At 48.5% G+C, this 17,041-nt stretch overlaps 1 protein-coding gene across 4 annotated transcripts; it reads left to right on the forward strand.

Moving 5' to 3' along the window:
- The first annotated feature begins 299 nt into the window (after positions 1–299).
- LOC129212601 (E3 ubiquitin/ISG15 ligase TRIM25-like) lies at positions 300–11,194 on the forward strand. Of its 4 annotated transcripts, none has more exons than XR_008579225.1 (11): positions 300–1,122; positions 3,066–3,161; positions 3,739–3,972; positions 4,102–4,124; positions 5,295–5,431; positions 5,879–5,909; positions 6,146–6,177; positions 6,797–6,876; positions 7,646–7,684; positions 8,026–8,341; positions 9,140–11,194. XR_008579225.1 is itself a non-coding variant. In XM_054841416.1 (10 exons), the coding sequence occupies exons 1-10, from the start codon at positions 502–504 to the stop codon at positions 8,104–8,106; spliced, it is 1,374 nt and encodes a 457-aa protein (XP_054697391.1). In that variant the 5' UTR covers positions 300–501; the 3' UTR covers positions 8,107–11,194. The 4 variants fall into 4 exon arrangements, 2 of the variants coding, with proteins under 2 accessions (XP_054697391.1, XP_054697392.1); XR_008579226.1 differs by having other exon boundaries at positions 9,884–11,194; XM_054841416.1 differs by having other exon boundaries at positions 8,026–11,194.
- The last annotated feature ends 5,847 nt before the right edge of the window (positions 11,195–17,041 follow it).

Genomic DNA, 17,041 nt, shown 5'->3' on the forward strand with positions numbered 1-17,041 from the left:
CTCAACAAGTCCTGGTAAAACATTCCCCTGGGTCCTCCGTATTTTACCTGTAGGGGAGCATCTGTAACTGTTGTGGAGAAGAACCAGACAAAGCAGAGGGACTTCCTGACTCACTCCAGAAAGGCTCATACTCTTCTCATCCAGGGTTTATCTTTAATTCACTGCCCTTGAGGAGGATTTTTCCAGGAGGGCAGAGGGCTGTAGGAGGATTGTCCATCCCATGCCCTCCCCAGCACCCCCTGCTCCCACCAGCCTGCTGGGGACTCGCACACCGACCGATGCTGCCTGGGACAGGGAAAACATCTACAAGTGGCTGCCGCACCTTACAGGAGCTATTTGCGGGTGGAGCCTGGGACGGGGAGTGTATCTCTGCCGGCCTGTCACAGGGCAGACAGGAAGGACTTGCAGCCTCTGGGCTGGGTCTCCAACCGGGGCGCAAAGCCAAGGACATAGTTCTAGTTTCGTTTCTCGCAGACTGGCTAACGCGCCGTTTCTGTAGCCATGGCAAAAGCTAAGGAAGAATTTGGAGGGGCTGGCAGCCTGGAGGACGAACTCAGCTGTCCCATCTGCCTGGGTCTGTACCGGAACCCGGTGTCACTGAGCTGCGGTCACAGCTTCTGCAAGCAGTGCATCCAGAAGGCACTTGGTACCCAGCAGCAATCCAAGGCCCCTTACACCTGCCCCATGTGCAAGTTCCATCTGGGGCCCATCCTGGAGCTGCAGAAGAATTTCCAGCTGTGCAGCATCGTGGAGGCATTTCTGGCCACCACTTCCAAAGGACAACAGGACCAGGGCTCTGCAGAGGGGAAGAAGGAGATGGTTCCCTGTGACTTCTGCCTGGATTGGTCCCAGCCAGCGGTGAAAACCTGCCTGATCTGCGATGCATCTTTGTGCCAGGCCCATCTGAACAAACACAACGCCAAGGCTTCCCAGCAGGACCACGTCCTGGTGGAGGTGGGCGCAGGCAGCACGGCGGAGGAGAGGAGGTGCCTGGAGCACAGCAGGCTGCTGGAGTGCTACTGCCAGGACGACGGGCAGTACATCTGCGTGCTCTGCTCTATTGCGGGACGCCACAAGGGCCACAGCATCATCACCCTGAAGGAGGCACATGACAAACAGCTGGTAAGGGGCTCTCCTCTCCCCACCACCCCTGCAGGGTTTGCTCCAAACTCCTGACCTGGAGGAAGGGGGCAAGCCGCAGGAGGGGCGGTAAGGCTTGCAGGGGGCAAGGGCAGGCAGGCAGCAGCTCAGGGGATTTCACGTCCGCCCCAGCGGGGACTGGTGTATTGTGCTGGAATTTGCTTTTCATTTCCTCCTCTGTGTTGCTGCAGCAGTTGGCAGGCTAAGTAGAGGAAGAAGAGCAGAGCAAAGTTTTTCTGGGGCTGGTCAGGACAAGGGTGGGTAAATCCTGCAGCGCGTGTTGACGTGGGCGAGTGTGCAGGAGAGCAAGCGAGAGGCAGGCGCAGGGATCCGCTGTCCCGTGCCACCGATGTATGTGCCTGTCGTGTGCAGCCCCAGGCAAGCGCGAACTGCCACTCACCAGGGTGTTCCCACCTGGGATTAAGAAGTCTTCTTGCAGGGATTAAGAAGTTTCTTCCTCCACTGAGCCTCAGGGACCCCACCACTGCTGAACTTTGGGTGGGGAAATAGGTTTTCCCACTCGAGGCCCTTCCCTCTGGCTCCCTCCTCCCTCTGCCCTCAGTTTTGCCGAGCCAGCATCCCAGCAGGCACAGAGACTGGGGGGGGGTGATATCCTTGCCTTTGAGTCCAGCTGCTGTCCTTGAAATGCTCCAGCATCAGCTGAGACTGAGGGGATAAAATGCATTTGCTGTGCTCACTCACTGCATTTGAAATTTCTGGGCTCAATTTAGAACCCAAGCAAAGCAACCTGCAGCAACCCAGTGCGCGGGCAGGAAACGTCTGGCTCGCTCTGGACCTCAGGACAGGTCACAGCCTCCTTGGGAATTAGCGGGAAGCATCCTTTGCAGTTACACATATTGCAAACTAACTTTCTCCCCCAAGTTATATATAAAAAATTCAGGGCTGCCAAACAGAAGTGGGCTGTGTAGGATAGTATCCATTTCCTTCATCCCTGGAGCTGGTAAAAGAGCAACACTGCCCTGTCTATGGGGAAGCTATCTCCATGGGTAAGCTGAGATCTCAGCTGCATATTCTTCTTGGTTGTTTTGGGTTTTTTTAACTCCCCAGGATAGCGAGGGAAATCAGGAAAGCAGCTCTTCAGGAGGAATTATAAAATGGTTTTAGTGCAAGGAACGTTGGTCAAATTTGATTATTTGTCTTTTCATTTTTCAAAAATTAAAACTTTACACCTGTGACAACTACCTCATGGAAAACCTAAGCTTTCTGGCATCATTTTTATTAAAGAAATGCGAATCTGGCAGTTGTGTCTGCTGTGGCTATTCGTGGGTGCTCGAGGTGTGAAAACACTGCTGGAAGCAGCCAGGAGCAACCAGAACCATTCAGAGACTGTCTAATCCCCAAAGAACGAGGTTTAATGTCCCCTCTTAAATGTGTTATCGTGCAGTATAACAGCACTCAATGATCATGGCATCTGTTAAAATAAACAGCTGGGTGAGTAAGTACCACTGTTTCACTGATCTTCAGAAAAGATGGTTGCTTATTACCTTATCCTCAGATCCCACAGCTGCTGACAGATGTGAAAACTAAGGATTTGGATTGCAGTAGACACATGTGAAGATTCTGGCAGGAACAGAGCTTTAACAGATAAAGCGAGATTTATTCATTTAAAGTGAAATGTAGTTATTCAAAGGGAAAGTTGTTTATTAACCTACTGCATGCAAAATTACACATATATAAAAATTTAACATTGACTTCAAAGATTTCAAGATCATATCAGCTTTCCATTATGCCCTATCTTTATGAGGAGGCAAGGGAACGCAGTTTACTCCAAGACTCACTGATGAAAGCAGGCAGGTAGAACGCATCTGTGCCATTTCACCAGGTCCACAAACTGCCACTCAGGTTTAAAGCTTCCCGTGCTGCTTCCCTGCTATGAAGTTCAATGCTGTCTTTCCTTCTGCTAGGGTGAACTCTCGGACATGGTGACACAGCTGCAGGAACATAAAAGCACTTTAGCTACCACCCTAGAAGAGCTTCAGAGAAGCGAGGATCAGCTCAAGGTTGGTACCCAGATTGTTGCTAATTCAGAGCATCTTTCCTCCACAATTTCCCAGAAATAAGTGATGGCAACTAACTGTTAGAAGCAGAAGAATAGAAAGAGATACAGTCTAAAGTAGGGAAAACACTGGTGTAAGAAGGTGCCAGAAGCCAACCTTTCTCACAGCCTCCCAGTGTAGCTCCACAGGAGAAACCATGTGGCAGGCTCCACCATTTATTGTGGTTGCACAGACCAGGTTGCAGGACTGGCAGACCACAGGTTGTATGTATCATTATGTATTTTCAAAGTTTTCCATCTGTTAAATAAAAGAAAAACAATTTGAGTCTACAAGTGGGATTTCCAGTGTGTACCGATACAGTTCTCACATTGCTAGCTGAATTTTATCTGATTTTGTTATTATATCAGGATTAATTTTCATAACCCTCTGTTTAATCAGATATTCTAAGAAAATGCTTATTGTCTGCTTCCTTCTAAAGTCAGTGAAAAGGATAGATACAATCCTAATTAATAAACAGAGACATTAAGCCGAAGTGTTGAGTTCCTGAGCCAGGGCACCATTTTCTTATGTGTTTGTTTAGACCAATATGAAAACAGTGACTTCTCAGCTGCAAAATGTGTTTGATAAGATGAAGACAGAGATAATTCAGAAAGAGAAGAAGATCCTGAGTGACATTCAATCTGATGAGAAAAAACAATTGGCAGACATTACCAAAGTGAAGAAGGAAATGGAACAGAGGAGAGATGAGGCTGTGCAACATCTTCAGTCTTTCCAGAAGATGAGGGAGCAACCAGATATTTTCCTCTTCTTCAAAGTAAGCAGTGGTATTCTGCTTTTCTTCATGAATATGCTTATTTCTCAGCCAGCTGCCCTTTCTGGAAATCATACTAATGATTTTTTCCTCTTTTTTTTTTTTTTTTTCTTTTGGCAATCCTATTTGTAGCAATTTAAACTGGCCAAGGACAGGTATGTTCCACCTGAAAACACTTGTTTTCTTCTTTGAAAAAATATGGTGTTGATAACTGGGATCAAACCCCACTGCCTGTGCCCCTCTGTCCCAGCACCCTACACTGCAAAGCTGCTCCCTATTCCAGCCGAGCCAGGGGCAACATGTCCACACAATTAACAAGGATGGAGAGATACCTGCCTGCCATTCCAGTGGTCCCTTTAAGTTTCAGTTTCCTTGGCAGCTACATGGTTGCTGGATTCTGACGAAAACTACTGGCTTTTATTACCAGAAAAACATTTTTGTCAGAGATGAAGCCCATAGGGTTCAGTATAAAGCAACACTCTCTTGGATGCGAATTGGTGACACTCCTGCACGTAAGTCCCAGTGAACAGCCTTTGGCTGCAGAGGTAACTGGCTCATTTCCCAATGATTTTTGCTTCAACTAGTGGACAAGCTTAATAGCTAGGCAGATTTATTTTCCCTCCTCTTGCAAGTGATAAATTTAATTTCTAACTTATCACTTCCTAATTGACAGCTGGGTGTCAGCTGTAATTCAATGGTGCAACGCTACACCAACAGTAACAGATCCATGAGAGATTTTGCTGCAGCACCAAGCTCCCCAGCTGCACGAAGGGCCAGCTGGATGTTAAGATGTCATCTCTGTAACTTGTACAAATTAAAGCTGAGTTTGAACTTGGATTGTAAGGATAACTTTGAATCACCGCGTACCCAGGGGCTGTGCTGGCAGCAGCACAGTCCATTACTCACAGCTGTGCCGCAAGTCAAAATCCTGCCTGTGGGATCAAAGTCATTTTCCAGAAGCCTGGACACCATTTAATATGTTTGGCATTTTCTTTCTATCACGATGGCGGTTGTGCTAGAACAGTAAGAGCCTGCCTGCAGCAGGTCAAAGCACTATTCGCACAAGGGTATTAGCGAAACGCCTCTCCCTTTCTCATTTTCAGCATTTGAAAGTTCCCATCCAGGTTTGGTAAGCAAAAGGCATTGCCAAATAAATAACAATATATCACAATTGCAACTCACTTAACCTTATCAGAGCGCTCTTTACCTGATACTTCATGTTGCCAAAGCACCCTCCTCTTCGTAGAGTGCTTCCTAAGGAAGGAGTCTGTCAACTTTCTAATGCTAAATGGTTTTCCTTGGTGAAATGACCGCCTGTGCCCTAGGATTGCGAGTCAGAATTTTGGCGTCAGCGGGACGGATGTGGCGGTAGTACAGCTGGATCACACCAGGATCAACTGCTACCAACACCTGATGCAGGACTTCATGGGTCGCCTAGACTCGCTGCTGCAAGACGTGCACCGTGAGTGGCCTGCCCTGACCCGCCAGCTGCGCACGGCTGACCCCGAGCGGACAACAGCAAGCCGTGGGGTTCAGTGAGCCGGGCTGGTGGCCACCGAACGCTGGGTGTGCGTGGCCATGAAGGGCTGATGAGGATTCAGATGGGATCTTGGGGGTGTTGGGGCGGGGAGGACGAAGGGGGCAGAAAGACTGTTCCTGGGGATAACAAGGAAGAGGTCTGCTCCTAACCAGCATAAGACTAGCTTCTCCATCTGATGTGGTTTCCTGCTCCCACCTACCTCCCCAGTCTTTGGGTGCTCAATCATGCTTTCGAGAAACATCCTCTTTGTTTGCCCACCCCCATCCCCACCTAGTTTATCCCTGACCATGAAATCCAGGGGCACAGTACCAAGTCCCAAACTTGAATGCATTGCCAGCTTTGTAAAACATTCTTCTCCATCATTCTTAGGTGACCTCGCCAACCAAATTAAGTGGAACAGGTAAATCCTTTTTTTTACTTACAAAACGTTCCTTGCAAATTTCTCCAACAGTTGTTCATTTGAGGACCGTGTGTCCTGTGCTCCCCTGCTTCGGTCTCACGGAGAGCCAAGCAGAGTCTAGAAGGCTGTCTGTCTCAAAAGAGGGGGTCAGATCTATTCACATCTCTTATTTCATTATTAGCAAGATATGATTTGTGTTTTACGAGGCACTAACATTCAATACTGTTTCTTTACAGTGGAGCTTCAGATGCTGATACCTCTGCAAACTGTAAGTGTTCAAAAATGCTAGTTATTCCTCAGGACTCTGGCCTGGGGCTGTGAGTCTTGCAGAGAAAATCTCTCACCTAAAAATGCGAACAGCATTTTGTTGCACACATCTCCGCTCCTTGCCAGAGGTGAGACCAGGAGTGCAGCCTCAAGGCACAGTTCTCAAAATCCGCAGTGGGCAGAAATCTCTGGGAACTCTCCAGAGAAATCATTTATCTTCAGCCTGAGGGAGAGACTGGGTTTGCTTCAGTACTCTATAAAAATCTGAGCCTGCTCCGAGGAAAGACCGTGGAGGGGTTCCCACCAACCGAGCAGGAGCTGGAGCAAGCCCAGGGCCTGAAAGGATTCCCAGACAAATCCAAACGCTGCAGGAGATATTCAATCTGTAAACAGTATTTCTCTTCTGGTAGCACTAGTCCAACGCTCAAATAGATTTCTGCTGGGTACAGTGGTGCATCTTTTCTACAAGCTTTTTTGAAGAAAACTTAATTAGAAGTTATTTGAAAGATTTTTTAAAATATGTTTTAATTGCTCCTCCCCCCTCAGCAGCACAGGGGGACGGGGAATGGGGGTTACGGTCAGTTCATCACATGTTGTTTCTGCCACGTCTTCCTCCTCAGGGGAAGAATTCCTCTCAACGTCCCCTGCTCCAGCATGGAGTCACTCTCACCAGAGACGTTTCTTCACGAACTGCTCCAATGTGAGTCCTTCCCACAGGCTACAGTCCTTCACAAACTGCTCCAGCATGGGTCTCTCCCACGGGGTGCAGACCTTCAGGAGCAAACTGCTCCAGCGTGGGTCCCCCACAGGGTCACAAGTCCTGCCAGCAAACCTGCTCTGGCGTGGGCTCCTCTCTCCATGGGGCCACAGGGCCTGCCAGGAGCTTGCTCCAATGTGGGCTTCCCACGGGCCGCAGCCTCCTTCAGGTGCCTCCACCTGCTCCAGTGTGGGGTCCTCCACGGGCTGCAGGTGGAATCTCTACACCCCCTCACCCTTCCTCCATGGGCTGCAGGGGGACAGCCTGCTTCACCATGGCCTTCACCACGGGCTGCAGGGGGATCTCTGCTCTGGTGTCTGGAGCTCCTCCTCCCCCTCCATCTGCACTGACCTTGGTGTCTGCAGAGTTTCTTACATCTTCTCACTCCTCTCTCCGGCTGCAAAAGCTCTCTCTCTCTAACTGTTTTTTTCCCTTCTTAAATATGTTATCACAGAGGCGCTTATTGGCTTGGCCTTGGCCAGCGGTGGGTCCATCTTGGAGCCGGCTGGCATTGGCTCTGTTAGACACAGGGGGAGCTTCTAGCAGCTTCTCACAGAAGCCACCCCTGTAGCCCCCCCTCTACCAAAACCCTGCCACGCAAACCCAATACAGAGGACAATGTAGTCTTGCCCTAAATGCAAACATATTTGTTTTACCAGACACATTTGAAAAAACATTAAAAAATCTTTTCTTTTTTCCACAATTTATGTAGCTGATAATGGATGGAGAGCACAAGAGGCAGGCGGTGCAGGTACACGATGAAATGGAGTTAAATTACACAGTGCAGCTTAACAATACAGTTGCTTTCATTTAATATAATGTCAGCCTCAAATCTAGAGGTATATTTTTAAATCAGTGTACATGGGCATTTATTTGTCTTGTGAGCTCAGTCTTCTACAGACGTATTAATATCTGTGTTCTATACAGAACCAGACAGTTACTCAAAACAGGGGAGGGAGAAAAAGTATTTTTTCCGAGGCAATGCAAAGCTGTACTTGGAAGCAACTTGTCAAATATGTTATTAGCATAGCAATAAAATATTACTTGATTATTACAGTAAGTGAAGCTTTTCCATCTTGTGTATTCCTACAGAACAAAAAGAATGGAAGAGATCAGCGCAATTCAAGTGAAAGATGTGAGCAAAGTGCATGGTTCCGATATGGCAAGCAGTAAGGGAGAGATGAAAAAAGAAGTCAGAACTGAGATGGAAAGAAAAAGTTAAATATTGTCAAAAATGTCCTCTGATAATGGGGACCTGCCAAGTGTCTTGACCTCCCCTGCATACCTGGTATTAAAAGCAATTCTGTAGCATACGCAAATTTAGAAAAGAAGTGCTAAGAATTAACATGAACATAAGAAAATCTCCAACTGCTGCTGGCTTCCAAACTGTGGACTGTATCATCTCACGGTACTAATGCTACTTGTGTACTATTAATTGTGGTGACTACGTTCTCATTATGTGGTTGGATAACGAAGTAAATGGCCATAGATACAGACAGGCAAGGCTGGCTGATTTCATACCACTACCAGGAATTAACTGTTGAGAGCATTGTTTGTGGATGGCTGCAGTAGAAGGCTGTTTAGGACCATGCCACAGATTTGGATTATCACATTTGACACAAGTGATCTTTGTAGCAAAGAATTAATTACCTTTGTATGAAACCAGCCTCGTCAGCCTCTAAGGCACATTTTAACACTTCTATGGAGTGCTCAAAGAGCCATGCAAAATACCATGGTCAGCAGCGTTAGCAGCGTACAGCGATGCTTTACTGGCCGCATCTCCATGGGTACAGATGTTGTTTTCTGATGAAGCACATGCTGTGTTTTCCAGATGTAGCCCTTATTGCACACATTGACTCCGCAGAGGGATTTCATGGACACTGCCAGGCAGATAAGCTCACTCTGTTGCTGTAGGCTGCTCTGTGCCTAGCTGTGGTTCAGATCCAACACGTAGGTTCACAACCTGGGTGTTCCTTCTCCAAATGATAAAAATACTCTACTGCAAACCAGGGTTGCCAACATAAACATTTTTAAGAAATAAATGCTAAAGTTCTGGGTGCTTCTATATAAATTAGGATTCATGGCTACAACTCTATTCTGTCACTTGTGATAATCAACATAGAGCTAATTGCAGGGATTAAAACCAATAAACTCGACAAAATCCATCTCAGATTTAGAGTAACATCTCCCTTCGTGGTTTAAACAGACTCGCCAAGCTGTAATGGATCCGCAGCCCTTGCTCTGCTGCACACATCAATTGTCAGCGTAACAGAAAGTGCGTGGCCAAATTTTGGGAGCTCAGCAGTAGCTCGAGGTGACTTTGCAAATATTCCCTACTGCTCGAAGCCAGCGAGACATGAAGGACAGCTGCTCTCAACCACTCAAATGAGGCAAAAGAAATGAGCCTGTCCTTTGGCACTTTTATTACCTGGGTTTCTCTCTGGCTGCCAGGTAGTTATTGCTTTCACCCCAGGTGAAGGAGCCGTGACCAGCCAACGCAGTTCAGTGCTGCTGCTGCAGACAGCAAGTTACTGCACTGCTGCAAATCGCTACAGAGAGCGGGAGATTTACTCAAGCATGGTATTTTAAGTAACTCCCTCTCCCCATCTCACAGCGCATCCTCCGTTGACTGCACTTAGGAAACGTCAGCACCTCTATAGCCACTTCTGAAATATCAGTATAGCATTTCCTCAGCAAAACCCACGTTACAAATGTGTATTCCCGCGCCTCAGCTGCATGTTGCTGTGGGAGAACCGGAGCACTGCTCGCTCTCTCGCCAGCGGAGGGAAAGGGCAACTGGCAGCAGGGTGCTGAGCAATTCCTGCACTCCCAGGCAGCTGCCTTCACCAGCATGTTTCTGAATATAAGGCCTTGTCTGCAAGCAATTCTCATTTTTTAACCCCATTTCTGACAGTCTTGGAGAAGCCACGATGATATATTCTTTCCCCAGGGAGGATGAAGTACTGTCTTCACCTGTCCTCCAATGCCAGCCATCAGCTCCCTGAGTCTCCATGACCTGTTTAGAGAAGGGTCCTCCCAGAAACCTTCACCGCAGATGACTACCGAGGTCTCACGGATGGAGTCGCAATCACAAGAGGCTTTCAGAAGGGCTGGGAGCAGTTGAGAAGGGAGCGTGTCTGCAGCAGGCTGGGTAAAGGCCGTTCGTGCTTTAAGGAAGAGCTCTGCAGCCCTCATGAGACGGTTGTAACGCTGCCTTTGAAGCATCGATCACAGATAATGCAATATTGCACTAAGATTGAAGTACTCAGCATAACTAAAACCCAGGACCAAAACGAAGACAATAATTGTCTGGATGGAACTTGCCTAGCATCTAATTTGAAGGAAAAAGTGCAAGTAGCTCTACACTGCTAGGCTTATTGGACTCGGATTTGGGGCTGACGTAAACACTTGCCAAAAGGGAGCAAAAGAAGGTGACTCTCTTGTAGGCAAAATTAATGTGATCCAGGAGATAAGGACTTTATAATGGCTGCTATATGGCAAAAGCAAAGGATTTCATTTCAAGTAGGTTGGAAAAAATATATTTTTTTAATACTGCTGCAGGCTCACAAAGCTTTTGGATGAAAATTAATATATAGGAAGGTAGATTTTCTAAGTTAGATACTAAGCTGATAGTGCAGTCTATTTCCCCCATACTTTTGCCTGCTATAGTATTAGCAAAGATAGACTACTCTGAATTTGAGAGTTGTTGTATTTTTAATATTCCATGCATTAGCCTTGAGGAGGCAAAAAGAGGTGAAAGCCTAGATGAAAGCAATGCAAGAAAACACACTGGAGTCCAGCAATTATTTAACTAAGCCTTCTAACCCACAAAAACCCTCTGAAAATTTTAACACCTAATTAGTTTTTGACTCTAGGAGACGATATTGGACCATGGCATACACTGAGAGTGTAGCAATTCTGCACAGATATTTGTGCAGAACGTTCTTTCTTGATAGCAATATAATTGTGAGATACGTTGTCCTGAGATATGGACAGAGCTTATTTCTTTCCGATATCTTTATGGCTTAAGTATTTTGATTACCTAAGGACTCTGATTCATTGCATCTTTCATTATTTATTATGTTCTCTTCCCTCCACCCACTTCATTTTTACTTGGCATTTGTCTCATCCTTGATGGAAACCTTTAGTGGGGTGGAGAGTGAAGTAGCTGATTTTATGACTCTTTTTTTGCTTTTGGCAAGCGTTGCATGCTGTGACTGAATTTATAATCATATACATAAATAAATTCATTTCAAATCTAGGATGGGCCTCTTTCTGTTACTTAGTCTGATGGGTTTTCTTAGTAAGCCAGACATGCCACATTTAGACCTTTCTGTGTCTAGGGCCTTCTAAGACCAGCAGGTTAGACACCAAACCCCAGGGGTACCGCTTCGATTTTGCACACTGGAAACCGCAGAAGGTCTTGAGGAAGGTTGTCCTAAGGCCCCTGATTGCTCCCCCGCAACAGCTCAAGTTCAGAAGCTCAGGGTAGCTTAATGTTACTTCTGTTTTGTCCCTATTTCCTGACTATTAACATTTGCCTGGGTGACCAGACAAGCTGACTGCATTTGGAGGCAGGTTCGTACGAGCGCTGATATGCAGATAGATCTCACTTTCTGGAGGCAGTTCCCATCTTCTCCATCTCCAAACTTCATGCAACACTTTGCAAACGCAGGCCTGAATCTCAGTGGATGACGAGTTGTACAGGGAAGGAAGGACAAGGAGAGAAAATAACACATTGTTAGCTGCTTTTGCCATAGCCCACCTGTCCTACCACAGAGCCATACAGCTGGTGGGACCAAGGCGCTGGGCAGGGAGGTAGTAGGAGGACAGTACCGAAAGCAGGAGGCTCCTCACACAAGGCTGGGAGCCAGGTGGCACAAACCAGCCAAGAGCTTGCCAGCGACATGTTGTGGGATGATGTACCCAGGTTGGAGGGACGGGGAGCTGGCGAGGGCCCTTGGCCTACTGCTCAGAGACGTGCTGGATGCACTACAGCACGCTCGAAGCCTAGAGGAGATGAGCCAGGGGCCGCGGATGCAACAGGAACCAATGGGGTAACACTGGGAAGATACATCAAAAGAATCCCAGCCACCCCAGCCAATAAGTCAGCCTCATTGGGGGCACAACTGAAATGCCTCTATGCGAATGAACGGAGCATGGGGAACAAACAAGAGGAGTTGGAGCCATGTGTGTGCCTGCAAGGCTATGACCTTATTGGCATTACAGAGACGTGGTGGGATAGCTCCTGTGACTGGAGTGTTGGGATGGAAGGGTACAGGCTCTTTAGGAAGGACAGGCACTGCAGGCGAGGAGGGGGCGTCGCCCTCTATGTCAATGACCAGCTGGAGTGCATGGACCTCCACCTGGGGATGGATGAGGAGCCAACCGAGAGCCTATGGGTCAGGATTAAAGGTAGGGCTGGGGCAGGGAACATCATAGTGGGGGTCTGCTACAGGCCACCTGACCAGGGGGACTGAGCAGATGAAACCCTCTATAGGCAGATAGGAACAGCCTCACGCTCACAAGCCCTGGTCCTTATGGGGGACTTCAACCATCCTGACATCTGCTGGAGGGACAATGCAGCTGAGCGTAAGCAATCCAGGAAGTTCCTGGAATGTGTTGATGATAACTTTCTCCTCCAAGCGACAGAGGAGCCCACGAGGAGAGGTGCCATGCTGGACCTTATTCTCTCCAATAAGGAGGGCCTGGTAGGGGACGTGAAGCTCAAGGGTAGCCTTGGCTGCAGTGATGACGAAATGGTGGAATTCAAGATCCTCAGGGCAGCAAGGAGAGCACTCAGCAAGCTCACTACCCTGGACTTCAGCACAGCAGACTTTGGCCTCTTCAGGGATCTGGTTGGTAGAATACCATGGGACAAAGCCCTGGAAGGAAGAGGGGCCGAAGACAGCTGGCTAATATTCAAGCATCACCTCCTCCAAGCTCAGGAGCGATGCATCCCAACAAAGAGCAAGTCAAGCAAAACCACCAATAGGCCCCTGTGGATGAACAAGGAGCTCCTGGGCAAAGTCAAACAAAAAAAGGAAGCCTACAGAGGGTGGAAACAAGGACAGGTAACCTGGGAAGAATACAGACAAACTGTCTGAGCAGCCAGGGAGCAGGTTAGGAAAGCCAAAGCCCTGACAGAAATTAGTCTAGCCAGGGAGGTCAAGGACAACAAGAAAAACTTCTATAGGTATGTCAGTGATAAGAGGAGGACGAGGGAATATGTGGGTCTCCTCCAGAATAAAACAGGTGACCTGGTTTCCCAGGATATGGAGAAGGCTGAGATACTCAACAACTTCTTTGCCTCAGTCTTCACTGGCAAATCCTTGAGCCACACTGCCCAGGGCACAGAAGGCAGGGACTGGGAGAATGCAGAATTGCCCACTGTAGGAGAAGATCAGGTTCGAAAATATCTAAGGAACCTGAAGGTGCACAAGTCCATGGGACCTGATGAGTTGCATCCGCGGGTCTTGAGGGAACTGGCAGATGAAGTGGCCAGGCCACTCGCCATCGTATTTGAGAAGTCCTGGCAGTCTGGTGAAGTTCCCGCCGATTGGAAGAGGGGGAACATAACCCCCATTTTTAAGAAGGGTAAAAAGGAAGACTCAGGGAACTACAGGCCAGTCAGTCTCACCTCCGTGCCTGGCAAGATTATGGAGCAGACCCTCCTGGAGACTATGCTCAGGCACATGGAAAACAAGGAGGTGATTGGTGACAGCCAACACGGCTTTACTAGGGGCAAATCATGCCTGACAAACTTGGTGGCCTTCTGTGATGGGGTTACAGCGTTGATGGATAAGGGAAGGGCAACTGATGTCATGTACGTGGAGAGACATGGATTCAATGGATGGACCACGTGGTGGATAAGGAATTGGCTGGATGGTCGCACTCAAAGAGTTGTGGTCAATGGCTCAATGTCCAAGTGGAGAACGGTGATGAGTGGCATTCCTCAGGGGTCGGTACTGGGACCGGCACTGTTCAACATCTTTGTCGGCGACATGGACAGTGGGATCGAGTGCACCCTCAGCAAGTTTGCCGACGACACCAAGCTGTGTGCTGTGGTCAACACGCTGGAGGGAAGGGATGCCATCCAGAGGGACCTTGACAGGCTGGAGAGGTGGGCCCGTGCGAACCGCATGAAGTTCAGCAAGGCCAAGTGCAAGGTCCTGCACGTGGGTCGGCGCAATCCCAAGCACGGCTATAGGCTGGGCGAGGAATGGATTGAAAGCAGCCCCGAGGAGAAGGACTTGGGGGTACTGATTGATGAGATGCTCAACATGAGCCGGCAGTGTGCGCTTGCAGCCCAGAAAGCCAACCGTGTCCTGGGCTGCATCAAAAGAGGCGTGACCAGCAGGTCGAGGGAGGTGATCCTGCCCCTCTACTCCACTCTTGTGAGACCCCACCTGGAGTACTGCATCCAGCTCTGGGGGCCCCAGTACAGGAGAGATATTGAGCTGTTGGAGTGAGTCCAGAGGAGGCCATGAAGCTGATCAGAGGGCTGGAGCACCTCTCCTATGAGGACAGGCTGAGAGAGTTGGGATTGTTCAGCCTGGAGAAGAGAAGGCTCCGGGGAGATCTAATTGCGGCTTACCAGTACCTGAAGGGGGCCTACAGGAAAGATGGTGAGGGACTGTTTATCAGGGAGTGTAGTGACAGGACAAGGGGTAATGGGTTTAAGCTGAAGGAGGGTCAATTTAGATTAGATGTTAGAAAGAAATTCTTTACTGTTAGAGTGGTGAGGCACTGGAACAGGTTGCCCAGAGAGGTTGTGGATGCCCCTGGATCCCTGGAAGTGTTTAAGACCAGGCTGGATGAGGCTTTGGGCAATGTGGTCTAGTGGAGGGTGTCCCTGCCCATGGCAGGGGGGTTGGAACTAGATGATCTTTGAGGTCCCTTCCAACCCAAACCATTCTAAGTCAGAAGGTGCCTTTATCTGCTGACTGATAAAGCAGAGCTGGAAGCCTGGAGAGGACTGAGAAGGACCAGGGAGAGCCACTGCACAGGGGTTTTATTGATGGGGCAGAGAGGGATGATAAGACTGTCCTGTGCAGACCATAATGCTCTTTGCTGGGGTACCAGGGCACAGCGGGGCTGTACAAGAGCTGCCGGGCAGGAGGCAAGGCGGGAGGGCCTCCTCAGCTGCCGTGTGCGGGGCTGCGCGGGAGTATGTGCCTGGTGGAACAAAACAGAGCATTTTTCAAGATTAGCTTGTAGTCTGAGAAACTGGTCTCTGGAGGTTTGCTATTATAAAGATGATGGGGCAATCTGGAGAACCGGCGGCAGCAGGTTTGACAGGCAGACTGTGGGATGGGCAGATGGCACGCGCTCGTGTTTTTGTGTCGGAAGCCTCAGCTCACCGTTCCTTGGCTGGAGATTCTGGAGAGTGAGGAGCCCAGAGGCACACTTCTCCAAGGCCAAAGGTTCCCTTAGCACAGAAATACATTAACCATAAAACTTAATATACCTCAAGAAGAGAAAAGCAATTGGAAGTTAAATGATTTACTTATCTTAAATATTTACTTGGATTTCCCCCCCCCACTTTTTAAAAAATCAGTGTACAGTAAAAACCAAAACCAAACCCAAAAACCAACCCCAAAACCTAATAATAGCAGTGATTCAGAAAAAAATTAATGCTTGGGAATTTTTTTAATATAATGTTCTTTATTTGTGCTCCAAGAACATATTATTTCCCTGTTTCTTCCATGAAGACGTGATCCAAGTTGTTCCACAACCAATGCCTCTAGAACAATGAAAAAGCTGTAACACCCGTCAGTTGGCTTTGTAGTTTATTAAGTTTCTGCAGAGTCCCTACATAAAAGGCTCCTCTTAATGCTTTTGTCATAGATGTTACTCCTGACAAGGATTCCCTCTGGTAGTCTTGGAGTCACCATATACTTGAAACTCAATTAAAACTTCTGTGGAAGTCCCTAAGAGGATCGGGAAGTCAGAGCCACTGATGGTTTTGGTGGTAGGTAGCCAGGAGAGAGGGGGGCAGCTCTTTTATTTCCTTTGCAAGTTGCCTGTTCTAGTTACCATGCCATCTAGTTAAACCCTTGTGGAGAGGGTAAATGTTTACTATTGGAAATATTCTGTACTTCTACAGCAAGATTTATAGCATTTCCCTAATACCAAAAGACACGAGCATGGATTCTGCAGGCTTCAAGTTGTTCTTCCTTTCTCTGACCATGTATGGATGGACTTTCCGGCAGCTCGAGGTTCCACCCGAAATGTTTGATTTCAGAGAATGTCTGCTTTTCTGTGCAAACGGCAAAGGAAAGGCAGACGAGGTTGTGTATGGCCCCTCCGACCTTGAACCTCCAGTCCAGAGATAAAAAGAGTACTGAACAAAAACCTGGTATTTTTCTATACCAACATTTTCAAAGATCCTCTGTCCTTCCCAGTTGGAAGTACCTCCCAGGCAGATCTGGACACCGGAGCAAACAACACTGATGATCTTAGAAGACTGTTTTTAATGAAAACTAGCGGTACCCCAAAGCAAATGAGGCCATTTTCTGTCACTGTTACAGTTTCCCTATCTGTGACAGCCATGAAAAGTTTAAGGTCACTTTACATCAAGTTACCAACACATAATTAATCTTTCAACTTAAAAGTGTGCTTGCAATTTAATTAACAGAAACGTGAATTCTTCACTGGAGTTCCTCTGGTTTGTTTTTCCTTTCAGGGTGGCTGTTTTTCTAGGGTAAGGAGCAGAATCAGTGAGTCACTCCCTGCACCAGGCTTTTTCAGGCTGCTCATAATTCAGAACACACTTGGAATTAATTAGAAAGTAAAATCTGAAGCGTTAGGGCTGGGGGTTGGTATGGGCAGTCCGGTAGGTCAGGCCGGCAAGGCCTTGTCTCCCGCGGCCGGCTCTGCCCCCCCCGCGGCCGCTGGGGCGGCCCGGCCCGGCACTCCCGGGGCGGCGACGGGCGGGCTCCGCGCTGCGCTGAGGGGCGCGGCGGGGCCGGCTCTGCCCTCCCCTGCCCGCCGCTCCTGCCCTTCGTGGGGAGGCGCCGGGCCGGGCCGGCGCTGCCGAGCCGCCAGGAGCCGCTGCGGCGGGTCTGTCGTGGGTCCCGCCCGCCCGAGGTCTGCCCGGAGCCGC

The sequence above is a fragment of the Grus americana genome, chromosome 14 (genome assembly GCF_028858705.1).
Source record: "Grus americana isolate bGruAme1 chromosome 14, bGruAme1.mat, whole genome shotgun sequence".
NCBI classification, from domain to species: Eukaryota; Metazoa; Chordata; class Aves; order Gruiformes; family Gruidae; genus Grus; species Grus americana.

Bases quoted from the DNA above. Each gene is read 5' to 3' on its own strand.
- LOC129212601 (XM_054841416.1), top strand. From the start codon at position 502: ATGGCAAAAGCTAAGGAAGAATTTGGAGGGGCTGGCAGCCTGGAGGAC. The intron at 1,123-3,065 runs GTAAGGGGCTCT...TCCTTCTGCTAG, and splicing joins AGGCACATGACAAACAGCTG to GGTGAACTCTCGGACATGGT. The intron at 3,973-4,101 runs GTAAGCAGTGGT...TCCTATTTGTAG, and splicing joins ATATTTTCCTCTTCTTCAAA to CAATTTAAACTGGCCAAGGA.